Source organism: Amphiura filiformis, chromosome 10, assembly GCF_039555335.1.
Source record: "Amphiura filiformis chromosome 10, Afil_fr2py, whole genome shotgun sequence".
Classification (NCBI taxonomy): domain Eukaryota; kingdom Metazoa; phylum Echinodermata; class Ophiuroidea; order Amphilepidida; family Amphiuridae; genus Amphiura; species Amphiura filiformis.
In genome coordinates this window covers 17,832,216-17,851,552 of record NC_092637.1, presented here as the reverse complement: position 1 = coordinate 17,851,552, position 19,337 = coordinate 17,832,216, and the positions used below count along the sequence as shown (strand labels likewise).

The 19,337-nt window shown below is 37.1% G+C and overlaps 1 protein-coding gene across 1 annotated transcript in view; it reads left to right on the top strand.

Annotated features, from left to right (window-relative positions):
* Nucleotides 1-19,337, top strand: part of LOC140162588 (cilia- and flagella-associated protein 43-like) — a 46,323-nt gene that overhangs the window by 21,918 nt on the left and 5,068 nt on the right. The window contains 15 exon segments of the mRNA XM_072185850.1: nucleotides 2,146-2,271; nucleotides 3,077-3,181; nucleotides 5,134-5,250; nucleotides 5,429-5,479; nucleotides 6,654-6,836; nucleotides 11,437-11,565; nucleotides 11,567-11,644; nucleotides 12,201-12,371; nucleotides 13,054-13,182; nucleotides 14,099-14,218; nucleotides 14,926-15,033; nucleotides 15,678-15,853; nucleotides 16,927-17,146; nucleotides 17,740-17,852; nucleotides 18,650-18,809. Of these exon segments, the coding sequence (XP_072041951.1) occupies nucleotides 2,146-2,271; nucleotides 3,077-3,181; nucleotides 5,134-5,250; nucleotides 5,429-5,479; nucleotides 6,654-6,836; nucleotides 11,437-11,565; nucleotides 11,567-11,644; nucleotides 12,201-12,371; nucleotides 13,054-13,182; nucleotides 14,099-14,218; nucleotides 14,926-15,033; nucleotides 15,678-15,853; nucleotides 16,927-17,146; nucleotides 17,740-17,852; nucleotides 18,650-18,809 (1,986 nt within the window).

Sequence of the window (19,337 nt, the reverse complement as noted above, 5' to 3'; positions counted from 1 at the left end):
CTGTGAACATGGACTTTCGAAAAGCACCCTATAGTGGCTATACACATTGAACTGAGAACGCACCCAAACAAGTATATACATGTATGTCAAGTGTCATTTCTTTACCCTAAGCAAATGTTGGCATTATCTTACAAACTTCAAAGCAAGTAGATTATCAATTTTCTTGACTCTAAACTCTTGACTCTTTATGGAATAAAGCACTGAAACTTGTAAGATCAGAAAGCTCATTCTATTTCATACTCATTTGTCACAGAGGACCCTAAATTACCAAGGTACCCTTTTTCTCAAATTTGCTTGCTTTAGATAAATTATATTCACGTTATGTACTTACAGTGCTTGATCTTGAAAATTACCTATTGTACATAAATCTTTGGGAGCGATATTACCAAATAGGGTGCAACTCTACTAGTCTTATTACAAGACTGCCCTACCCTAACCCTAAATCCTAGCCCTAAACTCTGTAAACAAGGACTGGACTCAAGTCTAGTAAGTTGCACCCTATTTGGTAATTGTACCAATCTTTGTTCATGGATGTTACCCATTGGGCAATGAACAGCTGTGGCCCTCCTAAAATGTGCTATTGCTGAAATCTATAAATCCCTAGCATTACAAATTGATGAGCTTTTATGCCTCTGCCTCAATTTACAATTGTCACTTTCGGTATGGTTGAATCAGATTGTGTAACATGATATATTATTGCTCCTGCCGTATATCCAACAGTGCCCATATTTCACAATATCTATATGATTTTATGGTATATTTTAATCGTTTCTTAACCTTATCAAAATGTATTATTTTCCTTTTCCCAACAAGTTTATACAATGTGATTAACTTAAGTTTAATAAAAATATAGCCAATTATATTACCCATATACTCATAATAATAGTCACCTTAATCTATTGGTATACTGTAATAAAGCATAAAATGTTTGTGTGCAAGAAAATTGAGAAAGTTTCGCGAGTGAAGTTGATTCACAAAATTTTTATGTGCCCAAATATTTTTTTTCCTATAGGCCGGGCCTTTAAGGATATGTACAAATTCACTAAAATTCCCTCCAAAATGCGACATTTCAATGCTGTGAAAATGTCATGCTTGACAGTATTAAACAACCTGTAGAATAAAAGACAAAACACCACACTATGAGAATAACAGTCATCTAATGGTCCATAATTTAATGCAATATGGGCCATAATTTTTCAAACTATGTGTTAAACTATTATATCCTGGGGGGTTAAAAAGAGTACGGTATGCTAAAAGAAAGGTTACATTGCACCAAAGATGGTGAGAGAGATGGCCGAGTGGTCTATCGGCTGGGAATATACAAGCTGTTGGGGAGTCAATCCTGGGCTTGCAAGAATTCATTAGCGTATCCCAGAATATTCCTATCAGGTCAGGAATATTATCCTGCAGATCAGTTTCTAGCGATATTAGTTGCATGAGTGGGAAGCAGTGCAGAGTAATTTTTCATCCCAACACACTGCTTAGCAGGTGCAGGGCAAGTAGTACGTAGCGGCATATCATGGTTCAGAAGTCAAGTAATTACTGTAGGTCATGTGTATATATACAGAAGAATCATCCTTGTGCAAGTTAATGTAGCAGGACTGTTCATAAAAAGAAGGGGGCATCTCCAGTTCTGATACCTGCACTATGCCCCTCTATGTACCTCCATTACCATAGGTCCACTATAATGGTTTGCAAGACTTCCAGTCAAGTAAGCTCAATCAAGGCAATCGACTGGTTCGAGAGGTTGTCGGTGCAAATCCTGGCGGTGGTTAGTACATTCTCGTGTTAACAATTGAGCTTGAAATTCCCCTGGACATGGAACTTGCTTCTAATTGTCTCTTTGTAGCCCGTACAAAATCTCATGGAGCTGATTCTGGCTGTGATGGTCAATTGTGAAATTCTATGGTGTGCGCTTCTTTGCTACAAGTCCTGTGCTGTTGTTTAATGGTTTTGTGGAATGATATGGGGCTGTAGTGGTCAGCAACAACCTGTAAAGTGTGCTGAGGCTTGTGGATCAACATCTAGGCATTGTTCCTGTGTGTAGCGCACTATAAATCAATGCGCTTTTCTTTTTTTAAAGTTTTAGTGGAAGAAGGACTTGTCTCCATAATCTTACTTTGTCAATGTATTTACCATTTACAGATCCAGAATATGATGAAGAACAACGAGACTCTACCAGATATTGAGAAGCTTGGTCATGATGAATTCAACCTGGATTCAGAAGAACAACAAAGACTTCAGTTGGAAGGGGAACAGCATGTGCAACAGGTAATAATGGAGGACCATGCAAATTGGCATCAAATGCTTAACCCTATGAGACCTACCTGCCTATTGGTCAAAAAGAAGTTTTCATTATCAATTGGACCAATCAGCAACATTGTTAGAATAATTTCACCACCCAAAAAATTTGCGGTGAATTATTTGCAAAACGCCAAATGTTCTGATTGGTGATTAAAGTGAAGATATGACGTAATTGATCAATCAGAGGCAATGTATGATTGGCAGTTAGTGCTCAGGGGGTTAAGTAATTGTCAGGGTGTATATCAAGGGTGGATGCGTGATGACCGTAATAAAGACCTCGTTACAGTCTGTTCAGATCAGCTTCCAATTGTCGGCTACAATGCCTGTCCTGTAAAAATGCCGGCCCAACCATCTCTCTACATCGATTCTTCACCAGGCCACTTGTCCTAGGTGAAGCTTCATCAGGGTTATCTCCCTGATTTCAGCTGCTAAAATGCTTGACATAATAAAATATCGTCACCCTCATAACCAAAGTGTCTAAGTCATTATTACATGTTTCTCATTTGCTATTTTGATTTTCTGAGTAATAAACCCATAATTAATCAAATTTCCAGCCGCATTCTTCATTCACTTGTGGAATACATCAAAAGTGATGAATTGCACAAGTGAATGAAGAATGCGGCTGGAAATTTGATTAATTATGGGTTTATTACTCAGAAAATCAAAATAGCAAATGAGAAACATGTAATAATGACTTAGACACTTTGGTTATGAGGGTGACGATATGCAAATTGATTGCTGATATCATCATGATTTCTGGTGTTTTTATTAGATTCGCGAAGAGATGGAAATGGAAGATCTTGCCAAGATGTACCTGCGAGAACTCATCAAGAATGAATGCTGGGATTCCATGGTGGTCAAAGGTCGTAGCATTAAGGTAAGTCTTTACCCTTCTTATTTTGTAATATGAACCCTTGATCAATGATTCAGCAACTATTCCTATACCTTTGTACAGGAGCCAAATATTGTTAATCGGTGATGAAAGCACAGTTTTACAGTAGCGTATACTCGAACGCATGTTAACAGAAGCACGCATAAGCCTTACACATCTGCGCATATATTTATCATGCTAGAACTTGTATCCATATACAATGTACACTCGTAAATGTTGAATTCATTATTTCAGAGGAAGTGGCTAAACATAGCCTGTAGTTTTATTGCTGATATCAACAGAGAAGACATCCATCTTCTTGAGTGGCAATGACATGAAATAATTATGTGAATTAGACCATCTTCAGCTTGTTTTTGTTGTTGTAACCATTGTTTATGATCACTGTTGAACAACTTGCATCCGGCATGTCTGCGCCAAGGCTCTGTGTACTTCACAACCTTGAAACCCTAAGTATAAATAGGTCAATTTGGTGACAATATAATAACAACCCAAGTAATTTTTTCTGTAACATTGGGCTATTCCAGTTGAAATCCAATCCATACTTCCCCTATGAAAGACATGACCTTAATTTCCCATTCGGGAGTGTAGATTTCAAATGGAGTCACTCATTCAGGTAAACCCATTTGAAATTCTCACCCTCTGTGTATGAGATTAAGGGCAGAGTAATGGGAGAGAACATGGACCTTTTCGAGCTTCATTATTTCTGAATTGTATGTCCAAAGTATATAAAACTATACATTTTTGGAAAGGAAATGAGTCAAGGAATCCCATGGTGACGTCAGATTTGTTCAAAAATCTCAAGTTTTTGAAAAAATCACAAAAATTCACTTTTTTACCCCAATTTTTTGTGACAACTTAGAAAAAAATCCGTTCGGAGTAAAAAAAATTCAGTTAGCTTTTCATGAAGAAGAGACATGAACTTAGGGAAGGTTTTTTATTTTTTTAAATTCGCCTCTTTTTTCAAATATTGAAAAAACATGTGAAAAATGCCATTTTGTCACTCTATTAAGCTAAAAATTGCACATAATGGTGTATATTTTTGTTTAAAACAAATATTTTGAAAAAATGAAAAAACCTTCCTAGACTTTGATGTACTCTAAAGGATAGTGCAAAAAGTTTACCATTTGCTTGCATATTTTTCGAAAGTTATCTTGTCACAAAAATCGCATAATATTGTCAAAAGTGAACTCTGAGAAATCGACGAAATAAAAAAAAAATGTCAAAATTATGCACAAAACGTCCTTAAATTTTAAAACGGTAAGACTTTCACACTTGTAAAAGCTGTATCTGGTGCATGGTCTAAATATGCATCTTTTTGCACCAATGAATCTATAATGTCTGCTTTCAGTGCGCCAAAATTCAAAATAATTAAAAAATCTAGTGGCATTTTGACTGCAAATTTTTGTTTTGTTTACACCACATTTGCTGGCGTTAATAACGCATCGAATGCGCCTTTGACTGCGTTGGACATACGCCAAGCAGAGTTGCGCCAGCGTCATCGCGATTCAAGCTGTAATCACAATATTTCAGATTCACAAGATTTCTGACTCATTATTTCCCGCCAATTTACTAAGCTGTCTTGAGCCATGTGACATTTTAGAGTTGAAAAGAGTGAAATAAATCAAGCAAAAATACGAATAAATATTAGCAAGCTGTATTTTATCAGTTTCAAGTGAAAGAATACATCTTAGTGTTGATAAATATCAAAATATCTCAAATTCGGTCGTGGACGAATGTGTCTTCCATTACTCTGGCCTTAAGCCTGGAATAGGACCACCATGATAGTAGTGTAGTTTGCAAGCTAGGGAATGTATGTTTTTCCAAATAGGCAATTTAAATCACTTGAAACCAACATAATTTTGACAAGCATTGTTAGTGCAGTGAATGAAAGCGTGACATTTCTGGTTTTATTCATTAGTTTGTCTGTTTGTTTGTAGGCATTTCACAATGCAGTTGAAGTAAGCAATTACCCTATGAGAGCTCGTAGCAAAGAAGAGCAAGAAGAACTGGAGTTTGTTACCAACGTGAGGCAAATTGAAATAGCAGAAATGGCGGTAAGTTGATATCTAGAATCACATTACATTACATTATGTTATGCTATGCTGTTGGACATGACTCAACTTGTGACGTTGACTTTAATTGACAACCATTTTGCTCGATAAAAATGCACCAAATATATAACTAAGCCGATGCAAAAGTCATTGAAAATAATTCTTTCCTTTTCTTTGTTAGGCAAGAAAAGAAATCTTGGATGTGCAGCCAAAGACAAATACCAAGGATAAGGTAAAAGCAATAATTGTTTTACATGATCATTTCCCTTTGTTGTATATTGACTGCATTAGCAATGATTAACTTTGGGGCTGTGCAATAATTATGATACCTTGGGGAGAGTGAGAATTTTTGGCAAGTCAAAATTGGAGCATGGGAGTTTTGCCAAATCAAAATGGGAGGGGGCAAGTGATTTTTCACATACATACATACATACTGAATTCTTTTATAAAGCGCCGTTACATCTAGACCACAGCGCATAAACAAATTCAATGCATAAACACAATATAACAAAACAAAGTGAGCAATAAAAACAGTCAACTTTATGGGAAGAGATATGATTTCAGTAATTTCTTGAAGACTGGTAGTTTGCAATACGAATGGTGATGGGTAAATTGTTCCACAGTCTAGGAGCAGCCAGAGAAAAAGCTTTATTTGTGGCAGAATGGAAAGATTTGGCATTTAATGTATGTACAGTAAGCCGTGTTGTATCTGAAGCAAAGCAAAGTCCGGTATGCGATTGATGTGGGGCACCTTTTAAATAAAACACTCTGAAAAAGGCATAGGAAAACAGTATAGAAATGCTTGAATATGCAAATATTCCTGCTCACTGTCCAGACATTATATATCTAGACTACAAATTGGGATCCCAAAAATTTGGCATGTGCAAAGGGGGGAGAATTTGTTTTGGCAGGCCAAGAGGAGGTATAGAGCAATTTTTGGCAGGCAGAGGAGGACAAGCAAATTTTGGTATGCCATTGGGAAGTTTTGACTCAACTGTGGAATGAAGCATCCTCATTTTTGAATCATACACTCCTATATCAAAGCAGCCAATCAGAAAAGCGGTTAGAAAAGTATGCGTAGTGCATTGATTGTGTATAATGTGCACTCCGTGGACTACGTGCAGTGCTTTTGCACGCGTTCGTGTCGCGTAGGCTTGATTCATTTTTCAGGCGGGTTGATGCATTTATATTTGGTTCTATTTTTCAACATTTTTAATTAATAATTGTTATAAAAACAGCAAAATTCACTTTTTTCAACTTCTCATGTTTGAAATAGGTTTAGGGGCTCGTGCATTGGATGCATCAACATCAGCGCACATGCATTATTTTGTCTAATTTCTCTCCCAACAAGTAATACGCATTCATTAACCTATAAATATTATCGCATCTTGTATTCTCCATTTCAGGAAAAGGAGAAATCCGGTGAAGGTGAAGGAGATGATGATGAATCAGAAGAAGGGGACAGACAGGAGCAACCTGCGACTATAGGAAGTCTCGGTGCGCAATATGGTGGCGCTAATCCGCTGTTCTACAGTCAGTTTGAGTTGCATACACGACAACAAAAACGCAACCAAATTGTCTTACTTCAGGTGAGAATTGTGTAGCATACCTGAAATTTGGTGTAAAGTACGGCTCTCTCTGTCCAAAGGATTGGGCTATTCCAGCTAAAATCCACACTCCCCCTGTGGAAGATTTGGGGAATATCTTCTGCAGGGGGAGTATGTTTTTCAAAGGTAATTGGTCAGGGTTAATCATTTTGAAACCCATAATCTCCCTGTATGATGGCTTTACCTATATCTTTCACAACTGGAGTAAGTATTTCAAATGGAAGTTACCCAACTCTCTATTCTAATCAAAACTCATACTCCCTCTGTGGAAGACTTTAGCTAAATCTTCAACAGGGGTAGTGTGGACTTTCAATGCAATAGCCCATTGACAGCTTAACATCCTCTCCAAAGGACAGAGTACTATTATGGTTCATTTATCTAATTCTAAATGCATCATGCGGAGAGCAAATGTCTGTATTTAATCATATCTATAGATGTTCAGCCCTTTTTCCCCAAGCAATGCCCCAGCATGTTACCACAGCTTGGGATGGAACCCAAGTCCAGATGACTCAATCAGCAAGGTACTACAGAGTTCATGGTACATAACGGTACAAATTTAAGCCTCTGCAGTGTCGTATTTCTGTTCTCATGCTAAAATTGAGCTAGCTTGAAATTCACCTGAAAAAGAAACTTACTCCTATTTGTCCTGATGTACTCATACAAAACTAGGAAAATTGATCCTGGCTGTGATGGTTATTCTATATTTAGGCTTATTAGGGTACTGCACCTGTGGAGCTGCATCTATAAACGATGCTAAATGGTTTATAAGGTATGTCTTGGCTCAAAGACGTTGGGCAGGGAAAAACCCCTATGTATCATTGGCCCCTGAATATGTTTAACACAAAACCTCCCATGTAACCAGGTGGCAGTTTTGTTTTAAACATGTTCAGGGGCCACAAGCACTTAAGAGGTTTTGCCTGCCCAACGATGTTATGTAAAGAGCAATGAACTTATTGTTCTCTGTATTCCTAAACCATGTGACTTGGGGATGATTTGAAGTGACCTCCACTTTAGATGATTTTGGTATTTATTCCTACAATCAAGGAAAAAAGTCCTTGGAACGCTTGGCACACTCTGTCGAAATTCCGTGCAGAATTTCTTATGTTCATGGAAATGACCTATATTGTGTTTGGGAAGAAACATGACATCTACAACAATGATTTACCCTTTCCCTCTCCCCATCAAGCAGTGGTGGAACACCTGGGGGAACCGCTGAAGACATTGGCAGTTCTCAACATTGCACGGGGGAGAGGGGTGACAGTTTTCCGTTATTTACACGCAAGCGTTCCAAGACTTTTTTCCTTGATTGTCTCTACCGAATGCAAAATATTTCATCTAAATTTCGTTTTTGTCTCATAACTCAAAAACGGAATATCGTATGAGCTTCAAATTGCACACGATTTGAGAGTGGATCATATGCTTTGTATTCATAATAAAATTGTTAATAAAGAATTTGGTTTATTTAGGAGTGGTCATTGAAACACCCCTATGCTAAATTACTCACGTTTCTTAATCATGGCTCTAAAATGCTCTAAAATGTCGTTTTTGTCCATAACTCAAAAACAGAATGTTGTATGAGTTTCATATTGCACCAGATTTGAGAGTAGATAATATCCTTTTGAATCATAATAAAATTTTTGATAAAATTGTTGGGTTATTCAGGGAGTGGTCACTGAAAACACCTCCTATGCTAAATTACACAAGTTTCGTAATTATGCCCTCTACTGTAGTTAAATTTCGTTTTTGTCTCGTAACTCAAAAACACTACAAATACATTTATTTACAATATCACAATGTTTTGCAGCATGTTTCCAAAATATTTTCAATGTTATTAAAACTTCAAACATTTTGTACCCTTTATGATATAACCCAACATGTAAATGTTTTGTCTAAAACTTGTGTTTGCTGAGTATAGGCATATATAAATGTTTTCTGGAAAACTTGTGTATGCTGAGTATAGGCATATCCGAGCGAATCACAAAGATCATGACGTAACAATTTGAAACAACTCATTTCTGAATATTATTTCTATTAAGACACGCTTTTGCGATGAGAAAAACAAGAAGAAAAAAACACAATTGAATATACTTTAAAAAAAAAGACCACCACTGGGACTCGAACCATTCACATCGGTCAATAGTCAAAAGGTTATCAGTCTGAGGACTAATCCGCACGCCACGCTGCCATTTCGCAATCAAGTAACAAGTTTTGTTCTTTTATAGTAATCAGGTATCGGGAAAGTGTAAACTTGTATAGAGTGCTTGCACGAAGGTCATGAGTTCAAATCATCTCCAGACACGCTCCATAAGATATGCTAATGCATGGAGTACAAAGAATTACTTTGATCAAAACCAGTTAAACAGGTGATTGGTATTGTACTCCGTGCATTTGCATGTCCTCTGGAGCGTGTCTTTAGGATGGTTTGAACTTTGTGATCTTCCATGCAAGCACCCTATAGTAGAAACCTCAAAATGTATCAGTTTACCATAATGACAAAATGGTCCAAAATCGATATTTTATGTTTTTAGGTCCGCATCTCACGAAGCGTCACGTCACGTTCGTTTACATTTGCTATACCAATTGAAAATGTTTTATTGCAACAGGAATGATATAAAATTTGTTAACAGTTAAGTTTACCAATTTGAATTGAAATAAATACGCATAAACAACTCATTTCTGAATATTATTTATATTAAAATACGCTTTTTATGATGAGAAAAAAAACAAGAAAAGAAAAAGAAAACAACAATTGAATATACTTTTAAAAAGACCACCATTGGGACTCGAACCACATTGGTCAAATAGTGAAAAGGTTATCAGTCTGAGGAATGAAACATTATCATTTTGAATTGAAAGAAATACGCATATATATTTATTTCAATTCAAAATGGTAAAGTGTTAACAAATTTCATATAAGAGATCAAGGTGTCATTCCTTTTGCATTAAAACATTCTCAATTGGTATAGCAAATGTAAACGAACGTGATGCCATGAGATGCGCCTCAAAACATAAAATGTCGATTTTGGACCATTTTGTCATTATGGTAAACTGATACACTTTGCCATTTCTACTATACAAGTTTACACTTTCCCGATACCTGACTACTATAAAAGAACAAAACTTGTTACTCGCTTGTGCAATGGCAGCGTATGAAGCGGATTAGTCCTCCCACTGTTAACCTTTGGCTATTGACTGATGTGCATGGTTCGAGTCCCAATGGTGGTCTTTATTTTTTCTTTAAGTGTATTAAATTGTTTTTTTTTTTCTTTTATTTTTTTCTCATCGCAAAAGCGGATTTTGTTATAAATACTATTCAGAAAAGCGTTGTTTCAAATTGTTACATCATAATCTTTCTGATTCGCTCGGATGTGCCTATACTCAGTAAACACAAGTTTTAGAGAAAACATAAATTTTACACGTTAGGTTATATCATAAAGGGTACATAACGTTTTAATAACATTAAAAAACACATTTTGGAAACATGCTGCAAAACATTGTGATATTGTACGAAAAATGCATTTGTAGTGTTTTTGAGTTATGAGACAAAAACGAAAATTGACTCAGTATCATACAGAAGAGGGCCATAATTACAAAACTTGTGTCATTTAGCATAGGAGGTGTTGTCAGTGACCAATCCCTAAATAACTCAACATTTTATCAACAATTTTGATTATGATTCAAAAGGATATTATCTACTCTCTAATCGTGTGCAATATGAAGCTCATACAACATTCTGTTTTTGAGTTATGGACAAAATCGACATTTTAGAGCAGTTTAGAGCCATAATTATGAAAAGTGTGTAATTTAGCATATGGGGTGTTTTCAGTGACCACTCCCTAAATAAACCAAATTCTTTATCAACAATTTTATTATGATTGCAAAGCATATAATCCCCTCTCAAATCGTGGTACAATATGAAGCTCATACAACATTCTGTTTTTGAGTTATGGACAAAAACGACATTTTAGAGCAGTTTAGAGCCATAATTATGAAACGTGTGTAATTTAGCATATGGGGTGTTTTCGGTGACCACTCCCTAAGTAAACCAAATTCGATATGCACAATTTTATGATGATTGCAAAGTCTATAACCCACTCTCAAATCGCGGTGAAATTTGAAGCTCATACGACATTCCGTTTTTGGGTTATGAGACAAAAACGAAATTTAGATGAAATATTTTGCATTCGGTAGAGACAATCAAGGAAAAAAAGTCCTTGGAACGCTTACACTCTGTCGAAATTCGTGCAGAATTTCTTATGTTCATGGAAATTACCTATATTGTGTTTGGGAAGAAACATGACATCTACAACAATGATTTACCTTCCCTCTCCCCATCAAGCAATGTTGGAACACATTGGGGAACCGCTGAAGACATTGGCAGTTCTCAACATTGCACGGGGGAGAGGGGGTGACAGTTTTCCGTTATTTACACGCAAGCGTTCCAAGACTTTTTTCCTTGATTGTAGCTATTATGTAAAAGAGACACATGCAGGAGCCGACAAGTGCATCTATATCGTTTTGATATGGATGTACACAAATTTGTAATTGTGCTGTATAAATATGTGGCTTTTTTTTTACGTAGGATGCCATCTATCGCATCAAGGACACATTCAACAAAGCCTTTGACGAAGTGTACAAGCAGAGGGAGCAAGAAATTGCTCGTATCGGCGAGAAGAACCAGCGCATCACCAAAATCCTGGAGGACCTCATGGAGTACGGAAGGAATGTGGCAACCTCAGATGGATTCTTTTGAGAAACCAGAGAAGCTATTGACAGTGGAGGAAGAAGAGGTACGTTTTAATTATTTGTAAAATTTGATCTTGAATTTGAATCCAGTGAAAATGGATTTGGGAATTAGCCACAAACAATGTTCCTAGAAGAGGTACTTTTTAATTATTTCTTCTTTTTTTGTGGGGGAGTGAATTTGGTGATTTGAAACAAAATAACCAACAATTTTGTAAATATTCTGTAAAATTTGGTCTTGAATTTGAATCCAATGAAAATGGATTTGGGAGTAGCCACAAATAATGTTCCTAAATTTGCTTATCTTGACCGTTTAACATGGAGCCCTATGAGGCATTTATTATCTAGATTCAGAAAATAATTAGCTCTGTTTTTGTAGGTGCTCATTTGGGACATGTGTAAACATTACAAATATGCCGAAAAAGTTGTGTTTAAAAAAATTGACCTAATTCATTATTATTTTCAAATTGTACATTATGGCTTCATAAAAGCATTTAATTTATTAATAAGGAAGTTTGAACATCAGAGATTTGAACCCTTTGCTTTGTAGCACACATACATGTAGTTATGTAATCTACTATTTTCATCTTTTCTTTGTTGCAGGTAACAGTTGACAAATTTATCACGGAAGAACAGAAGGCGAAAATAGAGGAGGATGCAGCTAAAGAGGCAGAGAGAAAGTTGAAAGAGAAAGGCGACAATGCAAGAGAGAGGGCGCTTGACATGATGATGGGTGGCGTACTGGAGATTAAGAAGGAAGATGAACTCAAGAAGGTAGGTCTAATGTGGCTTGAATTTTTGATTTTTTTTTAGATACATTTGTTAAATTGCTGTTTATAAGTTGATGGGGGTTATCAGTTGATTTTTGATGCCATTTTTGGAAATGAAATATAAAATTGAAAACAAAAATAAAAGAATCCAAGGGAAATATAATATAAATATGCAGAGCTGCCAATACTGAAATGCTACTGAGAGCACTGGTAATCCCTGGTATTGTTTTGTCATGGGAAAATACTGGTTTTAAGTCTTGAGAATATACTGAAAAGTGTATTAGAATGTTGGCAGCTCTATTATGTAAATATGGTGAAATTAGATTGACGGCAGTGGTTTGCAACTGTACCTTATTTGACCAGCGGCGTAGTACATGAGCAAAAAATTGTCAAGGAATTATTTTATGACTATTTTATAGTATTCTGCAGTGTCCTTCAGCAGTGTCCGACTGCTCTTCCTGATTATTGCGAAAAAAGAACAAGGTCTGGTCATTCGATACTACGCATATTGATCGGCGAATGAGGTGCTGTGAGGTGATGATGACGTGATTCGATAAACCAATCAGAACCCCTTTCCTGTGCTTACGCTGTAAACAGCACCAAATCGGCAGACCTCTGAAGAACCTGACTGAAAACTATACAGTGATAGCTTTAATGTCAATGTTTTGTTTTTCTGTTCTATCCAGGATGTTCCCGTTCCAATCTTCATGTCAGCCAAGTCCCAGGATGAGTGGACCGAGGATGAGAAGAAGGTTCACGCTGAGTATGAGAAGAAATGCAAGGAATTGATTGAAGAAAGGGAGAAATATAAAAAGGTATGCATTCTTATATTGTTTTAATACAAATACTTTCAGGGGATCAATTTTGTTACACTTAAAGTAAGGATAAGAATTATGCCTGTGTTAAAGGTGTTTGAGGCACAGTGTCAACACGCTATATTATAATTTTTTTTCATAAAGCTCCATACTCCGTTGGTGATCAATATTCTATTGTTGACACAGATAAAGAAAGTTTACATATGCATTGTGATATACATGTGTGATCGAATTTTCTATTATACAAACACCTGGATCATAAATATGTTGTAATTCTCAAAATTAAATATATCACAATTTTAACTTTCGATTTAAAAATCGTTACTCCAAAAATGCAGTAAAAATGTATCCAGAGCAAACAGTGATGGCCGCTAATTAGTGTATTTAATTTCAAGTGAGTGTATTTAAAACAAAACCTTGGTTTTACCTCAAAACAAATCAAATTTCCTTATAATAACAACACCATATGGGATACTAGAGCATGCGCAAATCGTAATAATGTGTAGAATAGAACTTGATGGTATCTCATATGATAGTCGTACTATGCTTAGCCTGAGTCACTCGGCCTATCTCGAACAAAATCGCCATGCGTAGCTATTGAAAAACGAGAGGATTCGCCGTACTATCACGGCAATTTTTGACACGAAGATATAGGGATGATGACGCTGTGTGAGGTGACCCAATTGACAAGCCTCATCAAAATATGGTTAGCTGTCGGATGCCACACTACATGTAAATCAAACGTTCATATGCATGTATCGCCAATTTTCTCAAAGAGAACACAAAAATATCTGCTTCATTTTCAGATGTAGAGTTCTTTTCTCATTGCGACAATATAATAGGGCGAGCTATTTTGTGGTATGGACCATAAGTTTGTTGTGTATTTTCACCTATATTGTTTGATTTTATTTTGCAGACATTGGAAGCTGAGCTGAAGAAAATCCAGACCATTATTGAAGACACTACGGCCAACTTTGATGATAGGCTCATGAATCTATTCAATAAGAAGATTAAGACTGAGATGGTCGTATTCCAGGTAATGTAGATATGTATCATGTGTGTTTTTTATTTGCTTTTTTGTTACTCTGAGAAGTTTTAAGATCTCTTTTGGAATTATTTAATGATGACTTGGTCAAAATTACGTTTATAAGTATGTATTCTTTTGTTTTGCTGTATTTGATTCTAGGCGTGGATTAGAGAGAGCTCAGACACACAATAAAAATAATAAATTAATCAATAAAATTGAAAATTAAATAACATGGCTACTAGCTTCTAGATAAGGAGAACAGTTGCTCCTCGCCTTGCACCACTGAGGTCCCGGTTCAAGCCTCAGCACGGGCCAAGAACTCACTTGCACTTGGTTTATCCCGATTCCATGCTCGCTTTCACAGGTTTTCTCTGGGATCTCCAGTTTCCTTCTGCTTTTAAAAAATCTGTGATTAGTTGTTTGGTTATCAGAAACTTTCTTCACCCAATGGCATTTGAGGAGCTGCACAGATTATTGGTAGATGTTACAATCTAAGTGCGGATAGGTTTGCATCAGGTTTGGCTGCAACCAGCCTAGTTGATGCAATCTGATTGTGATGATACACCATGGCAGCAAAATTACAGCACTTTGACCCTTCCGAGATCTGGGAAAATGCGCTATATAAAATCCGAAATTCATTTTTCTTTTGTGAAGCTTGATCTTGGGTTCTGTTAGTGGTCAAATTTATCATTTGGTTGTTTGTCTTACACTTACAGGAAGAGTTGAAGATCTTAAGATTGAACCACGCCCTTCTAATTGATGAGGAATTAGATGCTAGAGAAGAGGAGCTTAACAGACAGCTGAATGCCAAGAGAGCTCTCAAGGTAACTATATCGCCCTATCATTCTACAATGTACAATGGATATAGGCCTAAAGTTAATTTTTTATTTATTACTTCTGTGGTCTGTGCTGTGCGCCGAGCGTACACGAGAGCGTAAACAGGAGACCTTGTCAGTTTTACGCAATCGCCGATCACTAGCGCATACCTAGATCACAGAAGTAATAAAATATTAACTTTACATTGCAAATCTTTGAGCATAAGGGTAAGGCAACAAAAAACACACAATTTTTTTACGGGTCTGACCGACCCATGGTTTTTTTCTTCTTCATTTGCTGTATACATATAAAATCAGCCATTTATGTGGAAAAAGTGGATTGATTTTTAACTGGAAAAAATGGGATTGAAGGGAATGAATAAAATTTGCAGTTTTCTTTTTTTTTTTATCGATTATGGTGATTTTTATAGGGCCATTTGCAACAAATAAAAATGTCTGTCTGACCATATGAGAAAGTAAGGGTCTTTGGTAAGAGATTTGACATTTAAAAAGGGGTGAATGGTTGAGAAGCCCTAAAATGAGGAGGTAATTTTGTGACTTTTTTTTTTTTTTTGGGGGAGGGGGCAATTCCATTTTTCAACAACTCATCAATTGATCAAACTAAAAAAAATGTTTTATTCCTTTTTTCTCAGCACATGTGTCAACAAGCTGTGGGCCAAGCTAAGAAAATGGTAGACGACTACCGCGATACATATGACATCCGTGTGGCAGAAGATAAGGTCATGGAGAAGAACTTCCGCAAAGAATTCCCTGATGTCAACGCAGCCATTGTAGACCAGCTGGCTCGAGCTTACAGGAGAAGACCAAGGTCAGATTATAATTTGACAGTATTTGTGGTGTGATCAAACTAAATGAATCTGATGTCGATCAAAATCAAAATTCGGTTTTCAATTTCATTACATGAGCATTTCTCAGAGCTTTATTTTACCCATCATAATTAGACTTATGGTTCCAGAGATACGGTCATTTTGCACAGAACAATAAAATATAAAGGGATAATACTATTATTGATGGCTATATCTCAAAATAAATATTCCCGACATGGACTCATTTTGCTTGATCACATCATATTTTAGAATTGGTTATGTTCAATAGTTTAGTGTTTAGATTTTGGAATTGAAGTTAAAACCAAGGTGAAAACCAGCCTGTGCATTCGGAGGGAGCAAACACCCAGTGAGGATGAATTTGAAGGTTAAAGGTCAAAAGTCCAAAAACTCAATAACTTGCGTAGCCCTTACCCTGACCCTAAACTTCACCCTAACCTATAACTTAACCGTAAACATAACCTGACTCTAATCCTAACTCTGACTCTTACCCTTACATAGATCAAAATCAGATTATTTCCCAAAGATCAAGAAGTTTATCTCCTATTTGGAAAAAGGTGCCGGTTGCTATTTGCATATTTGATTGCAATGTGCAAAAGATGCATGAGGAGTGCGCTGATATTTTGATTGTAAACAGAAAGATTGCACGCATAGCGCACACAGATTTTGATAGTTACAAGCCTTGATAATTTTGGTACAATTACTGAATAGGGTGCAACTTGCTAGACTTGAGTCCTGTCGTCGTTTACAGAGTTTAGGGTTGGGGTAGGGCAGTCTTGTAATAAGACTCTATTGTTGCACCCTATTTGGCAATCACTCCATAATTTTATGATCCCCCTATTTGGGGTGTAAAAATAAAAAAGTTATGACCCCCCTATTTTTGGTATAAACATTTATGACCCCCCAGTATATTCATGATACCCTTCTGAAGAAAGTAACAGCCTCCTTATCCTCTTCTGCATGCTTGATGATCACCATCACGTATTTGTACCCGGAAATCTGAAACACTATGAAATTCACTTTACCAATAGAGTATCTTAATATTGAACTGTTACAGAGGCCCAAGACGACCTCATGTGGACACTCCTATCGGTGGAAACAATCCATTTGGAGAACGCCCTCTATCCGCCAGACAACCGAGCAATACAGCAATGCTCCTCAAAGCTCTTGAAGAACTGGATGATGTAAGCCACATTCCTGAGGGTCTGATTGTGGACACGTCGGTATGGAAACGCATGTGTGGGGTGAGAAGAGAAAAGGTTATCAGCGAGCAAGAGGTTAGTATGAACGGTAAAGGGTTAAACACTTAAAATCCCTGGGCTGAATAGAAGGCACATAGGATTTCATTTTATTACGATTTTGCTAATGCGCACGGCAGCTTTGAGACTCGGGATTTAATTAAGATGGCCAAAGTTCCCAAGACACAAATTTGGACCACTTCAGCTTTTTAGTAGTAGAATATTTGACACCAAATACTGAAGTGGTAATTTTCTTGAGGGTTTTAGTTTCTTATATTTTATGGAAAGAGGATACATCGCAAATTTTAACAACACGTGAATATGAAATTTTTTCATATGATAACATTGGCAAGAAATAGAGAACTGACTTACATAAATAGTTGGAAATCTGTGGCTATTACAGCTGAAATCCATGGAAGACTTGACCTTCATCTTCCGCACAGGGAGTTTGAATTTCAAATGGGGTAGATGAAGATCTCACAATGTGTGACTCCATTTGAAATCTACACCCACTGTGTGCAAGATTAAGGTTATGTCTACCATAGGGGGTGTATGGGTTTCAGCTGGAATAGCCTAATGCAAATCAGCTTAATTAATATTACTCTCTGTTATGACCTCTCTTCTATTTGTAGGTTAAAGCACAGGCACTGACTTTAGCAGACATGAATGCTTTCTTACAAAGACGCCAGATGGACGACGAGCAGCTCAAGGCAGATATGGAAGACATCATGGAAGAGCTTAACCAGTAAGAAAACTAAACTTGTGTAGATGTAATAGGTGTGGTTGAAGGCCGGTGCCCTCTACATATCCTGACATGGCCCACTGAAGGGGAGACAATGGGCTGTTCAGTTTTCTAGGGACTAATTAGGAGGCCCCGAGAGGAAAGGCACTTAGCATAAATTATGTGCCCCTGCCACTTATGTTCTACCATAAGTTGGCAATGTGACCTTTGCCCGTTTAGGTCAAAAGGACCAACCTCGGTCACTCTCGACAGAATGACACGCATTTAGTAGCATATGCCTTGGAATTTAAAAAGGCGAGTGGTTAAAAGGTGAGATTTTATAGGCGAGTGGTTAATCACTCGCTAGCACGATCCTAGGCGAGTGGTCGAATCACTCTCTAGTATGATGCCAGGTGCTGTTGGGGTTGTTGCGCCCGGAGTCAAAGATACAGAATTGCACTCCTGGGGGCACTCCCTCGTTTTTGAAACAATTGCCCACAGAGCGCGTGAAATTTGCACAAATACTACAGTGAGCAGTATTTTGTGTCTATGGCAAGTGGAAAATTGCTCACTAAAAATCGAGTATAGGCGAGTGGTGGCAAGCGAGGGCGATTGCTCGCCTCATACGGCAAGGCCTGTTATGTATAGCAATTTCTTTGTCTTGTCTCATCTGTTTGGGTGAAAATTAAAAGAGGATATATCTGACAGTCACTGTGAAACTAACATTTTGTGGAAATGTATTACAACTCTATTTCTTTTGGAAATTCTACAAATGTTGGTTTAATAAGTTTAATTATTATGATAAATGTTTTATCATATAGGTTGCGTGACACACGTCTACGATTTAGCTGCAATCTCCAAGTACAATTCTTGCTGAAACAAGGCCAGGTTGAAGTTGATAGCGGACCATTTATACCGAGTTATGATGATAGCATATTGGTTCACCGCAGCGTTGTGGAAGACCTTAATGGGACAATCAGGGTAAGAAATATTGTCTGCAAAGCCGAAGCAGGGGGTGCGACCCCAAAAATGTCAATCCGAATTTAATATTTCCACCTTTTTCTGTAAAAAACTTCGGAAATCAGCCCCTTTTTGAAGGAAAAGTTCACAAAAGATCCACCAGGCTTTTGTTTTTTTTTAAGGAAAAAATTAACATAAGATCACTCAAATCACATCCCCTCCCATATGGATCCTTGCTACGAGCCTGGCATTCTGTTTTGTTTAAAACATGGTGTCTATTTCAATGTTGCATACATTCTGTGTGCTTCAGCTGTAAAGAAAAAGGTAAAAGGACAAATCTGTGTTCACAGGTTGGAGTGCCCATATCCCTTTCAAATCGACTTAGGCCAGACTCCTCCATATAATGTTGCTGTGGGGGATCCATAGTGAGTCTGTTACCTTCCTGGTATTGAAGAAAGCAGATACCCATTTGTACCTGGGTGGAGAGAGGCAATATGGGGTGAAGAGCCTTGCATAAGTGTTGAACACATTGATGCAGCGGAGACTCGA